Source organism: Coregonus lavaretus, assembly GCF_964263955.1.
Source record: "Coregonus lavaretus genome assembly, chromosome: 15".
In the NCBI taxonomy this organism is placed as follows: domain Eukaryota; kingdom Metazoa; phylum Chordata; class Actinopteri; order Salmoniformes; family Salmonidae; genus Coregonus; species Coregonus lavaretus.
Window position 1 is genome coordinate 3,460,340 of NC_140002.1, and position 18,691 is coordinate 3,479,030.

Below are 18,691 nucleotides of genomic sequence, written 5' to 3' on the forward strand. Positions count from 1 at the left end.
ACAGGACGACTGCACCATATTGAGGGGAGGATGGATGGGGCCATGTATCGTGAGATCTTGGCCAACAACCTCCTTCCCTCAGTAAGAGCATTGAAGATGGGTCGTGGCTGGGTCTTCCAGCATGACAACGACCCGAAACACACAGCCAGGGCAACTGGGTGCACCTCAGCCACGCTCAAGGTCCTAAACGATATTATAAACGCGATCGATAAAAGACAGGACTGCGCAGCCGTCTTCATCGACCTGGCCAAGGCTTTCGACTCTGTCAACCACTGCATTCTTATTGGCAGACTAAATAGCCTTGGTTTCTCTAATGACTGCCTCTCCTGGTTCACCAACTACTTCTCAGATAGAGTTCAATGTGTAAAATCGGACGGCCTGTTGTCTGGACCTCTGGCCGTCTCTATGGGCGTGCCACAGGGTTAAATTCTCGGGCCAACTCTATTCTCTGTGTATATCAATGATGTCGCTCTTGCTGCTGGTGACGCTCGGATCCACCTCTATGCGGACGACACCATTTTGTATACATCTGGCCCTTCATTGGACACTGTGTTAACAAACCTCCAAACGAGCTTCAATGCCATACAACACTCCTTCCGTAGCCTCCAATTGCTCTTAAACACTAGTAAAACTAAATGCATGCTCTTCAACCGAATGCTGCTTGCACCCGCCCACCCGACTAGAATCACTACTCTCAGCGGGTCTGACCTAGAGTATGTGGACAACTACAAATACCTAGGTGTCTGGTTAGACTGTAAACTCTCCTTCCAGACTCACATTAAGCATCTCCAATCAAAAGTTAGATCTAGAATTTGATTCCTATTTCGCAACAAAGCCTCCTTCACTCATGCTGCCAAACATGCCCTCGTAAAACTGACTATCCTACCGATCCTTGACTTCGGCGATGTCATTTACAAAATAGCCTCCAACACCCTACTCAGCAAATTGGATATAGTCTATCACAGTGCCATCCGTTTTGTCACCAAAGCCCCATATACTACCCACCATTGTGACCTGTACGCTCTTGTTGGCTGGCCCTCACTACATATTCGTCGCCAAACCCACTGGCTCCAGGTCATCTATACATTAGTGCATTACTGCATTGTATTTTTGACTTTATGTTTTGTTTACCCCATATGTAACTCTGTGTTGTTGTTTTTATCGCACTGCTTTGCTTTATCTTGGCCAGGTCGCAGTTGTAAATGAGAACTTGTTCTCAACTGGCTTACCTGGTTAAATAAAGGTGAAATAAAAATTTAAATAAGAAGCATCTCAAGGTCCTGGAGTGGCCTAGCCAGTCTCCAGACCTGAACCCAATAGAAAGTCTTTGGAGGGAGCTGAAAGTCCATATTGCCCAGCGACAGCCCCGAAACCTGAAGGATCTGGAGAAGGTCTGTATGGAGGAGTGGGCCAAAATCCCTGCTGCAGTGTGTGCAAACCTGGCCAAGACCTACAGGAAACGTATGATCTCTGTAATTGCAAACAAAGGTTTCTGTACCAAATATTAAGTTCTGCTTTTCTGATGTATCAAATACTTATGTCATGCAATAAAATGCAAATTAATTACTTAAAAATCATACAATGTGATTTTCTGGAATTTTTTTTTAGATTCCGTCTCTCACAGTTGAAGTGTACCTATGATAAAAATGTCAGACCTCTACATGCTTTGTAAGTAGGAAAACCTGCAAAATCGGCAGTGTATCAAATACTTGTTCTCCCCACTGTGTGTGTATATATATATATATATATATATATATAAATACGAAATAAGAGAGGAAGCTATATACAGGGTCAGTGCCTGTACCAAATGTACAATAATAATAATATGCCATTTAGCAGACACTTTTATCCAAAGCGACTTACAGTCACGCGTGCATACATTTTTTTTTTTTGCGTATGGGTGGTCCCGGGGATCGAACCCACTACCTTGGCGTTACAAGCGCTGTGCTCTACCAGCTGAGCTACAGAGGACCAATGTGAAGGGATACTGGAGTATTTGAGGTAGATGTGTACATGTAGGCAGGGATTAGGAGAAAGTGACTGGTGATAATTATAGCAGCATCATACGTTGTGTGTGTGTATGTGCAAGAGTGTTGGTGTAGGTGTGATAGGTGGATATACACTGAGTGTACAAAACATGACATAGACTGACCAGGTGAATCCAGGTGAAAGCTATGATCCCTTATTGTCTCTTGTTAAATCCACTTCAATCAGTGTAGATGAAGGGGAGGAGACGGGTTAAAGAAGGACTTTTAAGCCTTGAGACAATTGAGACATGGATTGTGTATGTGTGCCATTCAGAGGCTCAATGGGCAAGACAAAATATTTAAGTGCCTTTGAATGGGGTATAGCAGTAGGTGCCAGGCGCACCGGTTTTTCACACTCAACAGTTCCCTGTGTGTATCAAGGATGGTCCACCACCCAATGAACATCCAGCCAACATGACACAACTGTGGGAAGTATTGGAGTCAACATTGGCCAACATCCCTGTGGAACGCTTTCAACACCTCGTAGAGTCCATGCCCCGACGAATTGAGACTGTTCTGAGGGCAAAAGGGGGTGCAACTCAATATCAGGAAGGTGTTCCTAATGTTATGTACACTTTGTGTACATGTAAACAGGGCTGAAAAGTGATTGGTAGCAGGACTATATAAATACTTATGGTAACATACTAATGGTAATACATACATACATACATACATTTAGATAACCCTAAAAAATGTAATTATTAGCAAGGAATCCTTAGGTAATGGTATTAGAGTTGATTCTTATTACACCTCTACATTTTCAATGGATTTGGTCTTGTTTCCTGGAATTACATAGGCTTATAGAACCATTTTAATTGGATTTCTAAATCTATTTTGTTATTTATGATGATTACTCAAAGAAGTACATTTTCATATGTAGACTATGCACTGGTGCTTATACTATATATATTTTTTAATCAGATGTGTTCATTAGTTCTTTTGATATTGCATATAATACATTTCACATTTATATTGAACAGTCAATGTTTTTCATTAAAAAACGCGTTTCAAGTAGCAGGCGCTTTTTGGATTAGTAGTGTGCCGTACAACAACAACAAAGATGGCGTCTTCCCAGGATGTCCACGTTCGAATTTGTGGACAAGAAATAATCAAATATGATCTCGAAATTAAAGCTCTCATTCAGGTACCTACATCTTAACAACTTTTTACATATTTTCTTTATTAATTTTGTGTCATTTCAATTTGCGGTTGTGAGACAAGTCAGTGTACATTTGGCCAGCTAATCTAGCCTAGCAAATGTTGGCTAGCTAGCTACTGTAATTGTGGAGAGCAAGCGATGCAATAAGCTGTAAATTTTTTGGATTATATTGAATTGTCAGTTAAATTAAATAAAACATACTATGTATCTTATCTTGCTTAGGACATTAGAGAATGTCCGGGGCCACAAAGTGTGCTGATGGATTTCAACTCCATAGTAAAAGAGAGATTCAATCAGCTGCGACTGAGAATCCAGGTATGTAAGTCAATGCATTAGTTTAACTTATTTTAGATCGGATTTATTGTGATCAGCTAGATATAACTCTTCTGAACTATACATTACATTCACAGAATATGGAACAAATGGCCAAGGAACAAGACAGAGAAACAGACAAACAAGCCATCTTGAGTGAGACAGAGAGTCATCGTAGACAGATGCTGAGGTAAGAGACTGGAATCCAGATTCCTATTTAAAATGTCATTGATCTCACACCTCTTGACTAATATTCCCTCTACAGTAACCAGACAGCTTGGAGGAAGGCAAACCTGGCATGTAAACTGTCCATTGACAACCTTGAGAAAGATGAACTGCTGTATGGTGGCGACTCCACTGTGCGACAACGGTGAGTGATGCTCATCTCTTACATTTACATTTTAGTCATTTAGCAGACGCTCTTATCCAGAGCGACTTACAGTTAGTGAATACATTTTTTTATTTTTTATACTGGCCCCCGTGGGAATCAAACCCACAACCCTGGCGTTGCAAACGCCATGCTCTATCAACTGAGCTACATCCTTGCCGGCCATTCCCTCCCCTACCCTGGACGACGCTGGGCCAATTGTGCGCCGCCCATGAGTCTCCCGGTCGCGGCCGGCTGCGACAGAGCCTGGATTCGAACCAGGATCTCTAGTGGCACAGTTAGCACTGCGATGCAGTGCCTTAGACCACTGCGCCACTCAGGAGTACTCTTCTTCAGGCACAGCTGCTAGCTGTTTTATTAACCCTCTATTTATATGTTCCAGTTTCCCTACAATCATCATTCTTCACAGCCTTCCTCTGGACTTTTTCAACAAACCTACTAATGTGCATGTGGAAAAATATCCCTTTGACAGGGTGATGGGGACAGAAAGTTGGAATTACATTGAAATGAATTGCAGTTTGTCATCGTGTGTGTGTGTGTGTGTGTGTGTGTGTGTGTGTGTGTGTCCTCTCAGAAAAGCAACTAAGGAGAGTTTGGTCCAGACGTCCAGTGACATCACAGAGAGCCTGATGAGCATCAGTCGTATGATGGCCCAGTCGGTGTCGCAGAGCGAGGAGACCATCGGCACTCTGGGTAAGAGACTGCTCATTCGGGAAGGGAGAACAGTCACAATGGGTGCCAATGGTTAGGGCTTGTAGACCTATAATAATATATGCCATTTAGCAGATGCTTTTATCCAAAGCGACTTAGTCATACTTGCATACATTTTTACGTATGGGTGGTCCCGGGAATCAAACCTAAAACCAAACAAATATAAGATATGATAACTTTATTGTCCATTTACCTGGAAATTCATGTTGTAATGTTAACATACAAAGTACACAAAGTCAATACACTATAATACAAAACAACGCAATACAAAAATGGCTGGAAAGTGAGCACACAAATATTCACATAGCCTAGTCCTTTTGACATACTGCCCCCAGTGTCCCTGTTGGTTCCAGGCTTTGTCCACTAGACTAGAACACATGTTGTAATTCATGCAAGCAACGCTCTTATTAATCTAGGATAAATTAGTCCTTATGTACACATTTACTCACACAATACTTCTCCTCTATGTAGCTACGTCTTCAAGAACAGTCCTGGAAACGGATGACGAGTTCAAAGCCATGACAGGAACCATACATTTGGGAAGGAAACTGATCTCAAAATACAACAGACGAGAATTGACTGACAAACTACTCATCTTTCTAGCAGTAGCGTTGTTTTTAGCAACTGTCTTGTACATTTTGAAAAAAAGGCTGTTCCCATTCATTTAGAGGAAATTGTGAGCAGTTGCCTGTTCTTACTTTTCTTTGTCCCTTGATGTTACTGTCCAAAACTACGTCTGTAATATAACTGCAGTCATGCCTTTCTAACCTTTCCATGGGTCTTTCTTGCCATACAGTCTTGTGCATGCCCATTATTCACCTTCCCCAGACTGTCTACAGAACTGTGTCATACTGACATGCATTATCTACAGTTGAAGTCGGAAGTTTACATACACCTTAACCAAATACATTTAAACTCAGTTTTTCACAATTCCTGACATTTAATCCTTGTACAAATTCCCTGTTTTAGGTCATTTAGGCTCACCACTTTATTTTAAGAATGTGAATTGTCAGAATAATAGTAGAGAGTGATTTATTTCAGCTTTTTATTTCTTTCATCACATTCCCAGTGTGTCAGAAGTTTACATACACTCAATTAGTATTTGGGAGCATTGCCATTAAATTGTTTAACTTGGGTCAAACCTTTCGGGTAGCCTTCCAAATCAAATCAAATCAAATTTTATTGGTCACATGCGCCGAATACAACAGGTGCAGACATTACAGTGAAATGCTTACTTACAGCCCTTAACCAACAGTGCATTTATTTTTAAACAAAAAAAGTAAGAATAAAACAACAACAAAAAAAAGTGTTGAGAAAAAAAGAGCAGAAGTAAAATAAAGTGACAGTAGGGAGGCTATATATACAGGGGGGTACCGTTGCAGAGTCAATGTGCGGGGGCACCGGCTAGTTGAGGTAGTTGAGGTAATATGTACATGTGGGTAGAGTTAAAGTGACTATGCATAAATACTTAACAGAGTAGCAGCAGCGTAAAAAGGATGGGGTGGGGGGGCAGTGCAAATAGTCCGGGTAGCCATGATTAGCTGTTCAGGAGTCTTATGGCTTGGGGGTAGAAGCTGTTGAGAAGTCTTTTGGACCTAGACTTGGCACTCCGGTACCGCTTGCCGTGCGGTAGCAGAGAGAACAGTCTATGACTAGGGTGGCTGGAGTCTTTGACAATTTTGAGGGCCTTCCTCTGACACCGCCTGGTATAGAGGTCCTGGATGGCAGGGAGCTTTGCCCCAGTGATGTACTGGGCCGTACGCACTACCCTCTGTAGTGCCTTGCGGTCAGAGGCCAAGCAGTTGCCATACCAGGCGGTGATGCAACCAGTCAGGATGCTCTCGATGGTGCAGCTGTAGAATTTTTTGAGGATCTGAGGACCCATGCCAAATCTTTTTAGTCTCCTGAGGGGGAATAGGCTTTGTCGTGCCCTCTTCACGACTGTCTTGGTGTGTTTGGACCATGATAGTTCATTGGTGATGTGGACACCAAGGAACTTGAAGCTCTCAACCTGTTCCACTACAGCCCCGTCGATGAGAATGGGGGCGTGCTCAGTCCTCTTTTTTTTCCTGTAGTCCACAATCATCTCCTTTGTCTTGGTCACGTTGAGGGAGAGGTTGTTGTCCTGGCACCACACGGCCAGATCTCTGACCTCCTCCCTATAGGCTGTCTCATCGTTGTCGGTGATCAGGCCTACCACTGTTGTGTCGTCGGCAAACTTAATGATGGTGTTGGAGTCGTGCCTGGCCATGCAGTCATGGGTGAACAGAGAGTACAGGAGGGGACTGAGCACGCACCCCTGAGGGGCCAGGAATGTCCACCAGGGCTGTTGCCAGGGAATTTAATGTTCATTTCTCTACCATAAGCTGCCTCCAATGTCATTTTAGAGAATGGCAGTACGTCACAACCGCAGGCCACGTGTAACCACGTGGCCTGCGGGACCGCCACATCCGGCTTCTTCACCAGCGGGATCATATGAGGGGGGTATTTCTGTGTAGTATTTCTGTCTGTAATAAAGCCCTTTTGTGGGCCTGGCTGCCCAGTGGGTGGGCCTGGCTGCCAAGTGGGTGGGCCTATGCCCTCCAAGGCCCACCCATGGCTGCAACCCTGCCCAAGTCATGTGAAATCCATAGAATAGGGTCTAATTTATTTATTTCAATTGACTTATTTCCTTATACAGTATGAACTCTTTGAAATTGTTGCATGTTGCGTTTGTTTTTGTTCAGTGTAATTGTGTTTATGTAAACAATAGGGACACAATGGAAATAATTCCCCAATTTTATTGTGCAATCCCAGTCACTTTAAACAATCTTTCTGTATACATGTATTTTTTTAACGGACATAAAATCAATCAATCAATCAATCAATCCAAACTGTGCAGCGGACAATTGATGAATGGAAAGAGACATCTGTTACAAAACACCAAAACGTTTAATGACATTCGGAGATTGTCAAGCCAAGCCTTCGATACTGGGTAAGTCTACAAGGTAGGGAGGGATGTTTTTTCTGTTTGTCCAGATTGACAGTCTATTTATTGTGGTGTTGAAAAAGCAAACCATGATAATGAAGTGGCTGAAGTCGGTATGCTTTGTTTATTGGTTGTGTGGTGTATTGGCATAGAAACCTGTTGGTGGAAAATGTGTTGCATATATTTTATAGAATTATAGATATGGCATCAAAATGTTGAAAATCTGATTTCCCCCTAGCTGATCATTGTCTGCAGCCGGCTGTGATCGTAGTGTAATGAAACAGGCAGGGAGCGTGAGCTCGTCTGTGGTGGTCGGAGAACCCTCAACATTCTGGCCCGTAGCCCTGCGTGGCATCGACTGTACCACAAAAGCATGCTGAAGTGGCAAAGTCGATATCCATGTTTATAAACACAGTTATTGTTATTTGTGGTAATAAACATGATTTTGAGTTAATTCTATGAGGGAGGAGGGTGTTCAATGTGTTGTATAGTACAAGGGGAGGGTCATGTGAAAATCTGTTTTACTTTGGGGAGGGGGGTGCATTTCTTTTTTCCATGACACCTTGAGTTGGACCAGTCCCTCCCCTCCAGTAAATCTCGATCTGTCCCTTCGTTTTTATAGTCTGAATACTGTTTCAGTGTCCATTTTGGATTCCTCCAATACATGTTCTGTGAGTTACCAGTAGATGGCAGTAAGCAACAAAGATACAGTATTATGGCCAGATGTTGGTCTATGTACAGTCGTGGTCAAAAGTTTTGAGAATGACACAAGTATTGGTCTAAACAAAGTTCGCTGCTTCAGTGTTGTGAGATATTTTTGTCAGATGTTACTATGGTATACTGAAGTATAATTACAAGCATTCCATAAGTGTCAAAGGCTTTTATTGACAATTACGTTTATGCAAAGAGTCAATATTTGCAGTGTTGACCCTTCTTTTTCAAGACCTCTGCAATCCGCCCTGGCATGCTGTCAATTAACTTCTGGGCCACATCCTGACTGATGGCAGCCCATTCTTGCATAATCAATGCTTGGAGTTTGTCAGAATTTGTGGGTTTTTGTTTGTCCACCCGCCTCTTGAGGATCGACCACAAGTTCTCAATGGGATTAAGGTCTGGGGAGTTTCCTGGCCATGGACCCAAAATGTCGATGTTTTGTTCCCCGAGCCACTTAGTTATCACTTTGGCCTTATGGCAAGGTGCTCCATCATGCTGGAAAAGACATTGGTCGTCACCAAACTGTTCTTGGATGGTTGGGAGAAGTTGCTCTCGGAGGATGTGTTGGTACCATTCTTTATTCATGGCTGTGTTCTTAGGCAAAATTGTGAGTGAGCCCACTCCCTTGGCTGAGAAGCAGCCCCACACATGAATAGTCTCAGGATGCTTTACTGTTGGCATGACACAGGACTGATGGTAGCGCTTACCTTGTCTTCTCCGGACAAGGCGTTTTCCGGATGCCCCAAACAATCGGAAAGGGGATTCATCAGAGAAAATGACTTTACCCCAGTCCTCAGCAGTCCAATCCCTGTACCTTTTGCAGAATATCAGTCTTCCTGATGTTTTTCTTCGAGAGAAGTGGCTTCTTTGCTGCCCTTGTTGACACCAGGCCATCCTCCAAAAGTATTCACCTCTCTGTGCGTACAGATGCACTCACACCTGCCTGCTGCCATTCCTGAGCAAGCTCTGCACTGGTGGTGCCCCGATCCCGCAGCTGAATCAACTTTAGGAGACGGTCCTGGCGCTTGCTAGACTTTCTTGGGCGCCCTGACTCTTCTTCACAACAATTGAACCTCTCTCCTTGAAGTTCTTGATGATCCGATAAATGGTTGATTTAGGTGCAATCTTACTAGCAGCAATATCCTTGCCTGTGAATCAATCAATCAATCAATTTTATTTTATATAGCCCTTCTTACATCAGCTAATATCTCGAAGTGCTGTACAGAAACCCAGCCTAAAACCCCAAACAGCTAGTAATGCAGGTGTAGAAGCACGGTGGCTAGGAAAAACTCCCTAGAAAGGCGAAAACCTAGGAAGAAACCTAGAGAGGAACCAGGCTATGAGGGGTGGCCAGTCCTCTTCTGGCTGTGCCGGGTGGAGATTATAACAGAACCATGCCAAGATGTTCAAAAATGTTCATAAGTGACAAGCATGGTCAAATAATAATCAGGAATAAATCTCAGTTGGCTTTTCATAGCCGATCATTAAGAGTTGAAAACAGCAGGTCTGGGACAGGTAGGGGTTCCATAACCGCAGGCAGAACAGTTGAAACTGGAATAGCAGCAAGGCCAGGCGGACTGGGGACAGCAAGGAGTCACCACGGCCGGTAGTCCCGACGTATGGTCCTAGGGCTCAGGTCTCTCAGTTGGCTTTTCATAGCCGATCATTAAAGAGTTGAAAACAGCAGGTCTGGGACAGGTAGGGGTTTCGTAGCCGCAGGCAGAACAGTTGAAACTGGAATAGCAGCAGGGCCAGGCGGACTGGGGACAGCAAGGTGTCATCATGAAGCCCTTTGCACAAAAAGGGCTTCATGTGAAGCCCTTTTTGTGCAAAGCAATGATGACGGCACGTGTTTCCTTGCAGGTAACCATGGTTAACAGAGGAAGAACAATGATTTCAAGCACCACCCTCTTTTTAAAGCTTCCAGTCTGTCATTCTAACTCAATCAGCATGACAGAGTGATCTCCAGCCTTGTCCTCATCAACACTGTGTTAACGAGAGAATCACTGACATGATGGCAGCTGGTCCTTTTGTGGCAGGCCTGAAATGCAGTGGATTAAGTTCATTTTCATGGCAAAGAGGGACTTTGCAATTAATTGCAATTCATCTGATCACTCTTCATGACATTCTGGAGTATATGCAAATTGCCATCATCAAAACTGAGGCAGCAGACTTTGTGAATATTAGTATTTGTGTCATTCTCAAAACCTTTGACCACGACTGTACAGTTAATCTGATTTTGGCAAATTTGACATTTTGGAAGTATTACAATATGCTTGACAACTTTTGCGCAACCTTATGTTTGTTGATTGTTCTGCTCACTTCAAAGTGTGTCTGTGTGAGAGAGAGTTTCTTAAATAAAGTAGTTTTTAAACTCAATTAGACTTAACATCATTTGCACTCAAGCCAACTAGTAGCATTTTTTTTTATTCAACAATGTGCTTATAAAATGATTGCAATGCATTGTCATTCATTTAAAATTGCAACAAAGTATCTGAAATGTTTAATGTCCAAAAGTACAAAATAACTCAAATGAAACAAGTGATTTGTATAAAATGGTAGTTTGCTTGTATCAAGGCCTAACCCTAACCCACAAATGGGTAACAAAAAGCCAATAATATAATGTAATGCATAGCTTAAGAAAAGCAGTCAAAATAAATACAAAAAAACGTTTTAAATACTTAAAACACAGACATTGAATCAGAGTACAAACAAACTTCGTAAGAAATAAGTTGCTGTTTTCAAGTACAGACCTTCATTATCCGGTAGGTTATAAGAGTCTTTATGTGAATGCAGTCATCCACTTGATTACATGTAGGTGATAGTACTGACACAGAAGTTGATGAGGGCAGTTGATGCTCATCTTACACATGCACAACTGGAAATACTAAAGAAAATCCACATCATACAAGCCAACTGTACAAAACGAGTGGAAAAATGAATGTGTGAGATAGCTGAATGTCAGTTGTATTCATACCAGTTCAATGTCCTCTGAATGCATCCAGTATAAAACATCTCTAGAGCCGGCATGGATGGTGAGGGGTGAGGTAGGTTCCTTGGGAGTACTAATGATGAGGTTAGAACAAGCAATCATGATGTACTGTAGCTAGCTATTTGCATCAAAAGCTAGTGAAACGTTCAACTGTCAGAGTGGAAAATGTTTCTGACAAGACATTCTGTGGTCATCCTGTGAAAAAACAACAACCTTGTAGTTGAAAAATACATTGCAGTAGACCATATCTGATACATATTATGGGAAGGCCTCAGTTAGTGAGAATAGTCTAAGACTCACAACAATATTCTATATAACTAATACGTTTTGTTGGGTCTCATTGTTTTGTTATGACACCTGAGGTTTCCTGATGTTTGCCTTTGAGTGAACATGCATAACCACGTTTCAGAGTTTATGGTTGTGAGATTTTTTTTATGAGCTTTCCTGATTGTGGTAGAAGGCCACTGGTTAGCCAAGTTGTTACTTGTGATTAGTAATCACGCACAATGCATCATATGGGCCAGTGATGGACTTCTCTTTGCAGAGTTGATGTGCCATTGGCGAGTTGAGAGACCTTAAGCCTGTCTTAGACATACAAATGTAAATAATCCTTGTGCAGTTCACTTTTGTACTGCAAATAAAATAAATGTTTCCGCAGAAACATTGAGAGCTTGCATAAGCACTCTAAGCTCTATACAAGCTTTTTTACAGTAGCGATCGTAGTATAAATAGGTAAAGCAAATGCAGTATTGAAACTAGTTGACAGAATGTAAAGCTGTATAGCATAGTAACATAATAGAGACAGTTTACTTATATTTACCTCATCTTCTGGATACCTAGAAAATAGGACCTGGAGAGTCAGCCATCCAAGATGTGGGTTTAATTAAGTGTATTAGGAAACTGTCTCTTTAAAATCTATTTTTTTAAATTATAAATCATAATAACTAGAAAATCGATAGCGCACTGTCTCAATACATTCAGATTGTGTACTACCAAGTTAGTGTCTAGCTAAAACTAGAATATTGCAGTCACAATCTTGGGAAGAAATGGGAAACAACAACTTCCAACCAGTTCCAAGAGTCCTTGCTGTGACAAGCCCTCTTAAAAATATTTACTGAACTAATATTGATACCTGGTTCTGTATAAAATGTTCATATACTGTAAATTGGATATACCCATGATTTACTTTTAAAAGGAATCAAATGAAATAAATGTTATTTAAAAATACGTTTTGCATTTCACTTGTAATTAAAACAATCAAAAGGAACTACTACTGAAAAACAAGGCCTCAAATCTACATTTTACCAAACATACCCTGTCACCTTTACCATTTAGGAGAGTAGGAATGGAGAAGCATGGTACAGGGTCATTACTCTTCCTTGTTTGTAACACGGAGGCCGTCATTAGTAGGGTTGTTTGAGGGGAAAGGGGGTCAGAGGTTAGGGGATGCGCTGTTGAGTGTGTACAGGCTAGGGACCTTGCACTCTGTTTCACCCCTGGATGGCGGTATTGGGTGCTTGACTTGGCACAGCAAGCCCAGGGTCTGTGGCGTTGTCCAGGGGATTCTGACTGAGACTCACAGAGGGGTGAAGGCTCCCCCTGTCTCCTAACTGGCCTGTTCTGGGTTGCTCCTGTTCAGTGGCGGGAGGGACGGTGAAGTATTGGGGGTCATCTGAGCGGCCCAGGGAGCACAGGCTCAGGCTGCCACACAGGGCCCCCCAGTTCTGCTCACACTGCATCCTCACTCTCCGTGCTATGGCCGTCCTCACCTCCTCACCACAGCCCAGCAGGATGTTCACTAGCTCCACATGAGGCCTGACATAGGAAGACGAAGTGGAGGAGGAACAATTATATTTCTGAATGTAGACTACTACAGTAATTGAATTCGGATCATGTGGACTCTGGACCATTGAAACGTACTACACTGAATGGGTTTAGTATGAAATGGAAAAAGGCCTCTCACGCTCACCCTTTGGGGAAGAGGTCCTGGAAGTGGATCATCTCCACCATGACGTTGACGTTCTCCCTGACAGCGGAACAAAGGTTGTGTTTGACGTAGCACTCTCTCTGCAGCTGGAACACCATCTCGTTCACCGCCAGGCACTTCCTGCTCACACAGCTGAACCGGTGCCTCAGGCCGTGGGCCATGCACTTCAGGGCATCCTTGATGAAGGACTTCCCCTTCAGAGTTCAACATAACAACAGTTGACACGTCACCTTAGGGCTAGCACAATAATTGTATAACTGACAATTCTGGACAATAACCATGAGCTAAAAAACGTATAATCGTCTTAATCCTCTTACATTTATTTTAGAGAGAAGCTTAATTTCCGAAAGTTCCAAGTGGTCAAAACTATTTGTTTTTGAGACTGGTGTCCCCAAATCTGTATTGGGAAAGGGGGGAAAGGGGAAGGGGATACCTAGTCAGTTGCACAACTGAATGCATTCAACAGAAATGTGTCTTTCGCATTTAACCCCTCTGAATCAGAGAGGTGTGGGAGGTTGCGACGTCCACATCATCGGCGCCCAGGGAGCATTTGTTGTTGGGGGTTAACTGCCATGCTCAAGGGCAGAACAGCAGATTTTTCCACCTTGCTGGCTCAGCAATTCAAACCAGCAAACTTTTGGTTACTGGCCCAATGCTAGGTATGTTGTAGCTAATTTTCAAAGATGCATTATGCTCAAAACACTTTTCAGCAATTATGACAATAACTGTGGCAATTTGCATGACAATTATTTGTTACCCAAAATTCCATAATCGTCACAGCCCTACATCATCTCATACGTCTGAGGTGGCAATTTCCAAATTGTGTTGTGCTACAACTAATAAGCATAGCATACTACACGTTTATACAGTTACATAAAGGATGTACATTAGAGCATGCAGAGTATTTGTGGCATGGAGATACTGTCACTTTCTTTGACCCTCTACGATAGAAGCACACTCCTGAGTCACTCACAATCCAGGAGGGTAGTTGGGAGGTTTGGAAGAAGTGGGATATACCTGGGAGTCAAACTTGCCGGCGTTGTGCAGAAATGTCATACAGATGTCATGTAGGCCTTGTATTTCACAGGAGTTGTTGTTGAAGCATTCGAACATGCCACAGCCCACATCCCCAGCATTAACCAGACAGTGCTGGATCTCCGCTGATGATGAGGGAGAGAACATGTTAGTTAACATGAGGAATACATGAGGGAGGGCAGCATGTTAGTGGTCTCTTCAGAGGGCGAACAGTAGCTTTTTAATAATAATGCAGCAGTCGATCTGGTGCCAATGTGGTGGTGCCTAAATATTACTGATGCTTTTTCAATAAAGAATGATCAGCCAATTACAGTATAGATTTTTTTTTTAAATTATATCTGTGATCCTTAGTAACAAATTAAGCAAATAGCTTTTAAAAATGATGAAGAAATTGTAATAGGTTTAGACCAGTGTTGATGACTAGGCAGATGGAATGCTGGGACCATAATTTACGAGTTTTGCGCATTCCCGAGTGCCTGACGCCATGTGGCATTGCATTGGGTGATTACATAAACGTAGGGGATTCAAAAATGCAAGTACATTAATACATTTCATTGCTAATACAGTGTCATAACAGCTTTGATCGAGAAATAAAACATTATGGGCTTCCATTCAATGCATTTGTGCGTAATTGCGCACAAATGGCAACGTGCGCTTTTTAAGATTAACCCAATCGCAAACGATCAAATATTCAAGTTTCTGATGGCTTTTTGAAAAGTCTACAGTATCCTATAGTTTGTTAGAAAGAAACAAAAAATCGAATCATGCATTTGTAGTCTACACATACCCTAATATCTTGACATTTATGTTTTTTAGCAAAACTGCTTATAGGTCCTATAAAACGCAAATAAAATATTCGGATAGATTATTTGCATGTCAACTGTATCCTAACAATGTTACAATTTCTAGGTTGTTGTTGTCAACATATTCCCGCTGGTGTGTGCTTGCGCCGGGGGTAAAAACAGCTTACTGTCAGAGCTTGTGTTGGCATTTGAACGGGAATGTGCTTGGATAAGAGCTGGCCACTAGGCGTATGGAATTACAGTGAAGTGACAGAACTAGAGATCACTGCGTACCTGCGTAGGAAGAGACTATGACAAAACCACATTTCGACCACAGGTAATTTCGGGGTCACAATGTTGTAAAAACGGTTTAATCCACATTGAAATAGCCTATTCCACGAGAGTAAATTACCCAATAAAACCTGAGCCAAAATCACAATGGCATTTTGCGGAGCATTTAATGACAACGTGACAGAATTCAAGCAGGGAATGTATTAGACCTTACCTGCTGAAGGTATAATACGCATTATGTTTTAGATATACAGGTTTGAGGCAGTAGCAGTACATAGCAGCATTCACTTACCTGTGTTTTGCAGTGAGAGTCGTCTTTTCTGCTGGTTCAATTGTTTGTCTTGAGGGATTTCGTGAAGTTCGTTTGGATCTGTCGCCAATACTTGCTGAAACGCTATATAAAAGAGCACTAAAGAAAATTTAAGTAGCATCTCCATTCGCACTATTACGCACTCCAAAAAGAAAAGGAAATTTGGAAAAATATTACTTTTGAATGAAATTCAACTTGTACATTGATAACTTTGCAGTAGATACGTGTATGGAAACGCGCATTAATGTCGAGAGTGAGTACTGAGGGGGTATGGATGCTTCCTATAGCTCCCTCAACTCTTGTGTCAGTTTTGATGAAGGCGCTAAGCAGGTGCTGTCATTCGTGGCTGCCGACCAATCACAGTGGCAGGCATCCACGGCCAAGTTTAAAGGGCGTGCGCTCAATAAAAAATTCGCCTATACTGTACTGAATAATTGGAAGCAATAAGTGACCACAACGCAGTGGTGAATTGATATCATTATGTTTTTTAATTATTCTCTGTAAGAATACAAAGTAAGGGTGGGTTAGGGTTTTTCTTTGGGTTCAGCTTCTGAGTGGTTTGTTGTTATTCACATATAGTAGTTTTTAGTAATTGCTGCTGCTGACGTGACATTTGAAAAAGACAGAATAAAATGTTAGAATAGTTTCTTGAAAATTGTGTGCATACCCAGAGAAATGGATAATAGATGCTTATGGACTGCCAGGAGTGGCTTGCGGTGATGTCAGTGGATGGGTAGTCACTGGCTATTATTAAAGCCAGATTTACTCACAAATAAACCTTGATGAAGTCCAAGTTCACCATACAACTGATAGCTCCAACAACCAAAGTGACAAAACTGACAAAATTACACCATGCTCAGCTCAGCCATAGACCGATGTAGCATCCACAGTTACAACTGATAGGTGGTACTAAAATACAAATGTATGCACATTTCAAACTCCATAGCCTTTTACAAGGGATTTACAATTCTTCCAATGCACCGCAAGCAAACACACACTATAGTCAAAATAGTCAAACATTTTCTTTATTTATAGTCAAAATAAAGAAAAACCCTTGAATGAGAAGGTGTTCTAAAACGTTTGACCGGTAGTGTATATATATACACTATATATACAGTTGAAGTCGGAAGTTTACATACACTTAGGTTGGAGTCATTTTTGAATTTTTTTGAATTATTATTTATTTATATTTTTTGGGGGGATATATCAGCTTTAATATTGCAGATAGATTGTAACTTCCATCAATGTAATTGTCTGCATCACTTCCAATCCCACATGTTTTTTTCTCTCGCAAATATATGTACAGTGAGGTAAAAAGGTATTTGATCCCCTACTGATTTTGTACGTTTGCCCACTGACAAAGACATGATCAGTCTATAATTTTAATGGTAGGTTTATTTGAACAGTGAGAGACAGAATAACAACAAAATCCAGAAAAACGCATGTCAAAAATGTTATAAATTGATTAGCATTTTAATGAGGGAAATAAGTATTTGACCCCTCTGCAAAACATGTGTTTTTCTGGATTTTTTTGTTGTTATTCTGTCTCTCACTGTTCAAATAAACCTACCATTAAAATTGAGTTACCTAGGTGTGTGTTAACTTCCGACTTCAACTGTATGTATGTATGTGTATACAGTGGGGAAAAAAAGTATTTAGTCAGCCACCAATTGTGCAAGTTCTCCCACTTAAAAGATGAGAGAGGCCTGTAATTTTCATCATAGGTACACGTCAACTATGACAGACAAATTGAGAATTTTTTTTCCAGAAAATCACATTGTAGGATTTTTTATGAATTTATTTGCAAATGATGGTGGAAAATAAGTATTTGGTCACCTACAAACAAGCAAGATTTCTGGCTCTCACAGACCTGTAACTTCTTCTTTAAGAGGCTCCTCTGTCCTCCACTCGTTACCTGTATTAATGGCACCTGTTTGAACTTGTTATCAGTATAAAAGACACCTGTCCACAACCTCAAACAGTCACACTCCAAACTCCACTATGGCCAAGACCAAAGAGCTGTCAAAGGACACCAGAAACAAAATTGTAGACCTGCACCAGGCTGGGAAGACTGAATCTGCAATAGGTAAGCAGCTTGGATTGAATAAATCAACTGTGGGAGCAATTATTAGGAAATGGAAGACATACAAGACCACTGATAATCTCCCTCGATCTGGGGCTCCACGCAAGATCTCACCCCGTGGGGTCAAAATGATCACAAGAACGGTGAGCAAAAATCCCAGAACCACACGGGGGGACCTAGTGAATGACCTGCAGAGAGCTGGGACCAAAGTAACAAAGCCTACCATCAGTAACACACTACGCCGCCAGGGACTCAAATCCTGCAGTGCCAGACGTATCCCCCTGCTTAAGCCAGTACATGTCCAGGCCCGTCTGAAGTTTGCTACAGTGCATTTGGATGATCCAGAAGAGGATTGGGAGAATGTCATATGGTCAGATGAAACCAAAATAGAACTTTTTGGTAAAAACTCAACTCGTCGTGTTTGGAGGACAAAGAATGCTGAGTTGCATCCAAATTACACCATACCTACTGTGAAGCATGGGGGTGGAAACATCATGCTTTGGGGCTGTTTTTCTGCAAAGGGACCAGGATGACTGATCCGTGTAAAGGAAAGACTGAATGGGGCCATGTATAGTGAGATTTTGAGTGAAAACCTCCTTCCATCAGCAAGGGCATTGAAGATGAAACGTGGCTGGGTCTTTCAGCATGACAATGATCCCAAACACACCGCCCGGGCAACGAAGGAGTGGCTTCGTAAGAAGCATTTCAAGGTCCTGGAGTGGCCTAGCCAGTCTCCAGATCTCAACCCCATAGAAAATCTTTGGAGGGAGTTGAAAGTCCGTGTTGCCCAGCGACAGCCCCAAAACATCACTGCTCTAGAGGAGATCTGCATGGAGGAATGGGCCAAAATACCAGCAACAGTGTGTGAAAACCTTGTGAAGACTTACAGAAAACGTTTGACCTGTGTCATTGCCAACAAAGGGTATATAACA

General features: G+C 42.0%; 2 protein-coding genes across 2 annotated transcripts; one reads left to right on the plus strand and one right to left on the minus strand.

The window, feature by feature from the left end:
* Nucleotides 1-3,037: 3,037 nt before the first annotated feature.
* LOC311142358 (vesicle transport protein SEC20-like) lies at nucleotides 3,038-5,958 on the plus strand. The gene is made up of 6 exons (XM_084177998.1): nucleotides 3,038-3,171; nucleotides 3,409-3,501; nucleotides 3,597-3,688; nucleotides 3,764-3,868; nucleotides 4,461-4,579; nucleotides 5,069-5,958. The coding sequence occupies exons 1-6, from the start codon at nucleotides 3,088-3,090 to the stop codon at nucleotides 5,263-5,265; spliced, it is 690 nt and encodes a 229-aa protein (XP_084034124.1). The 5' UTR covers nucleotides 3,038-3,087; the 3' UTR covers nucleotides 5,266-5,958.
* Nucleotides 5,959-10,690: 4,732 nt separating this feature from the next.
* On the minus strand, nucleotides 10,691-15,957 carry LOC311142357 (stanniocalcin-2-like). Its single transcript, XM_084177997.1, has 4 exons — nucleotides 15,659-15,957; nucleotides 14,276-14,418; nucleotides 13,241-13,452; nucleotides 10,691-13,086 (listed from the first exon to the last, which is right to left on the minus strand). Exons 1-4 carry the CDS (start codon nucleotides 15,801-15,803, stop codon nucleotides 12,762-12,764), a joined length of 825 nt encoding a protein of 274 aa, XP_084034123.1. The 5' UTR covers nucleotides 15,804-15,957; the 3' UTR covers nucleotides 10,691-12,761.
* Between the last annotated feature and the right edge of the window lie 2,734 nt (nucleotides 15,958-18,691).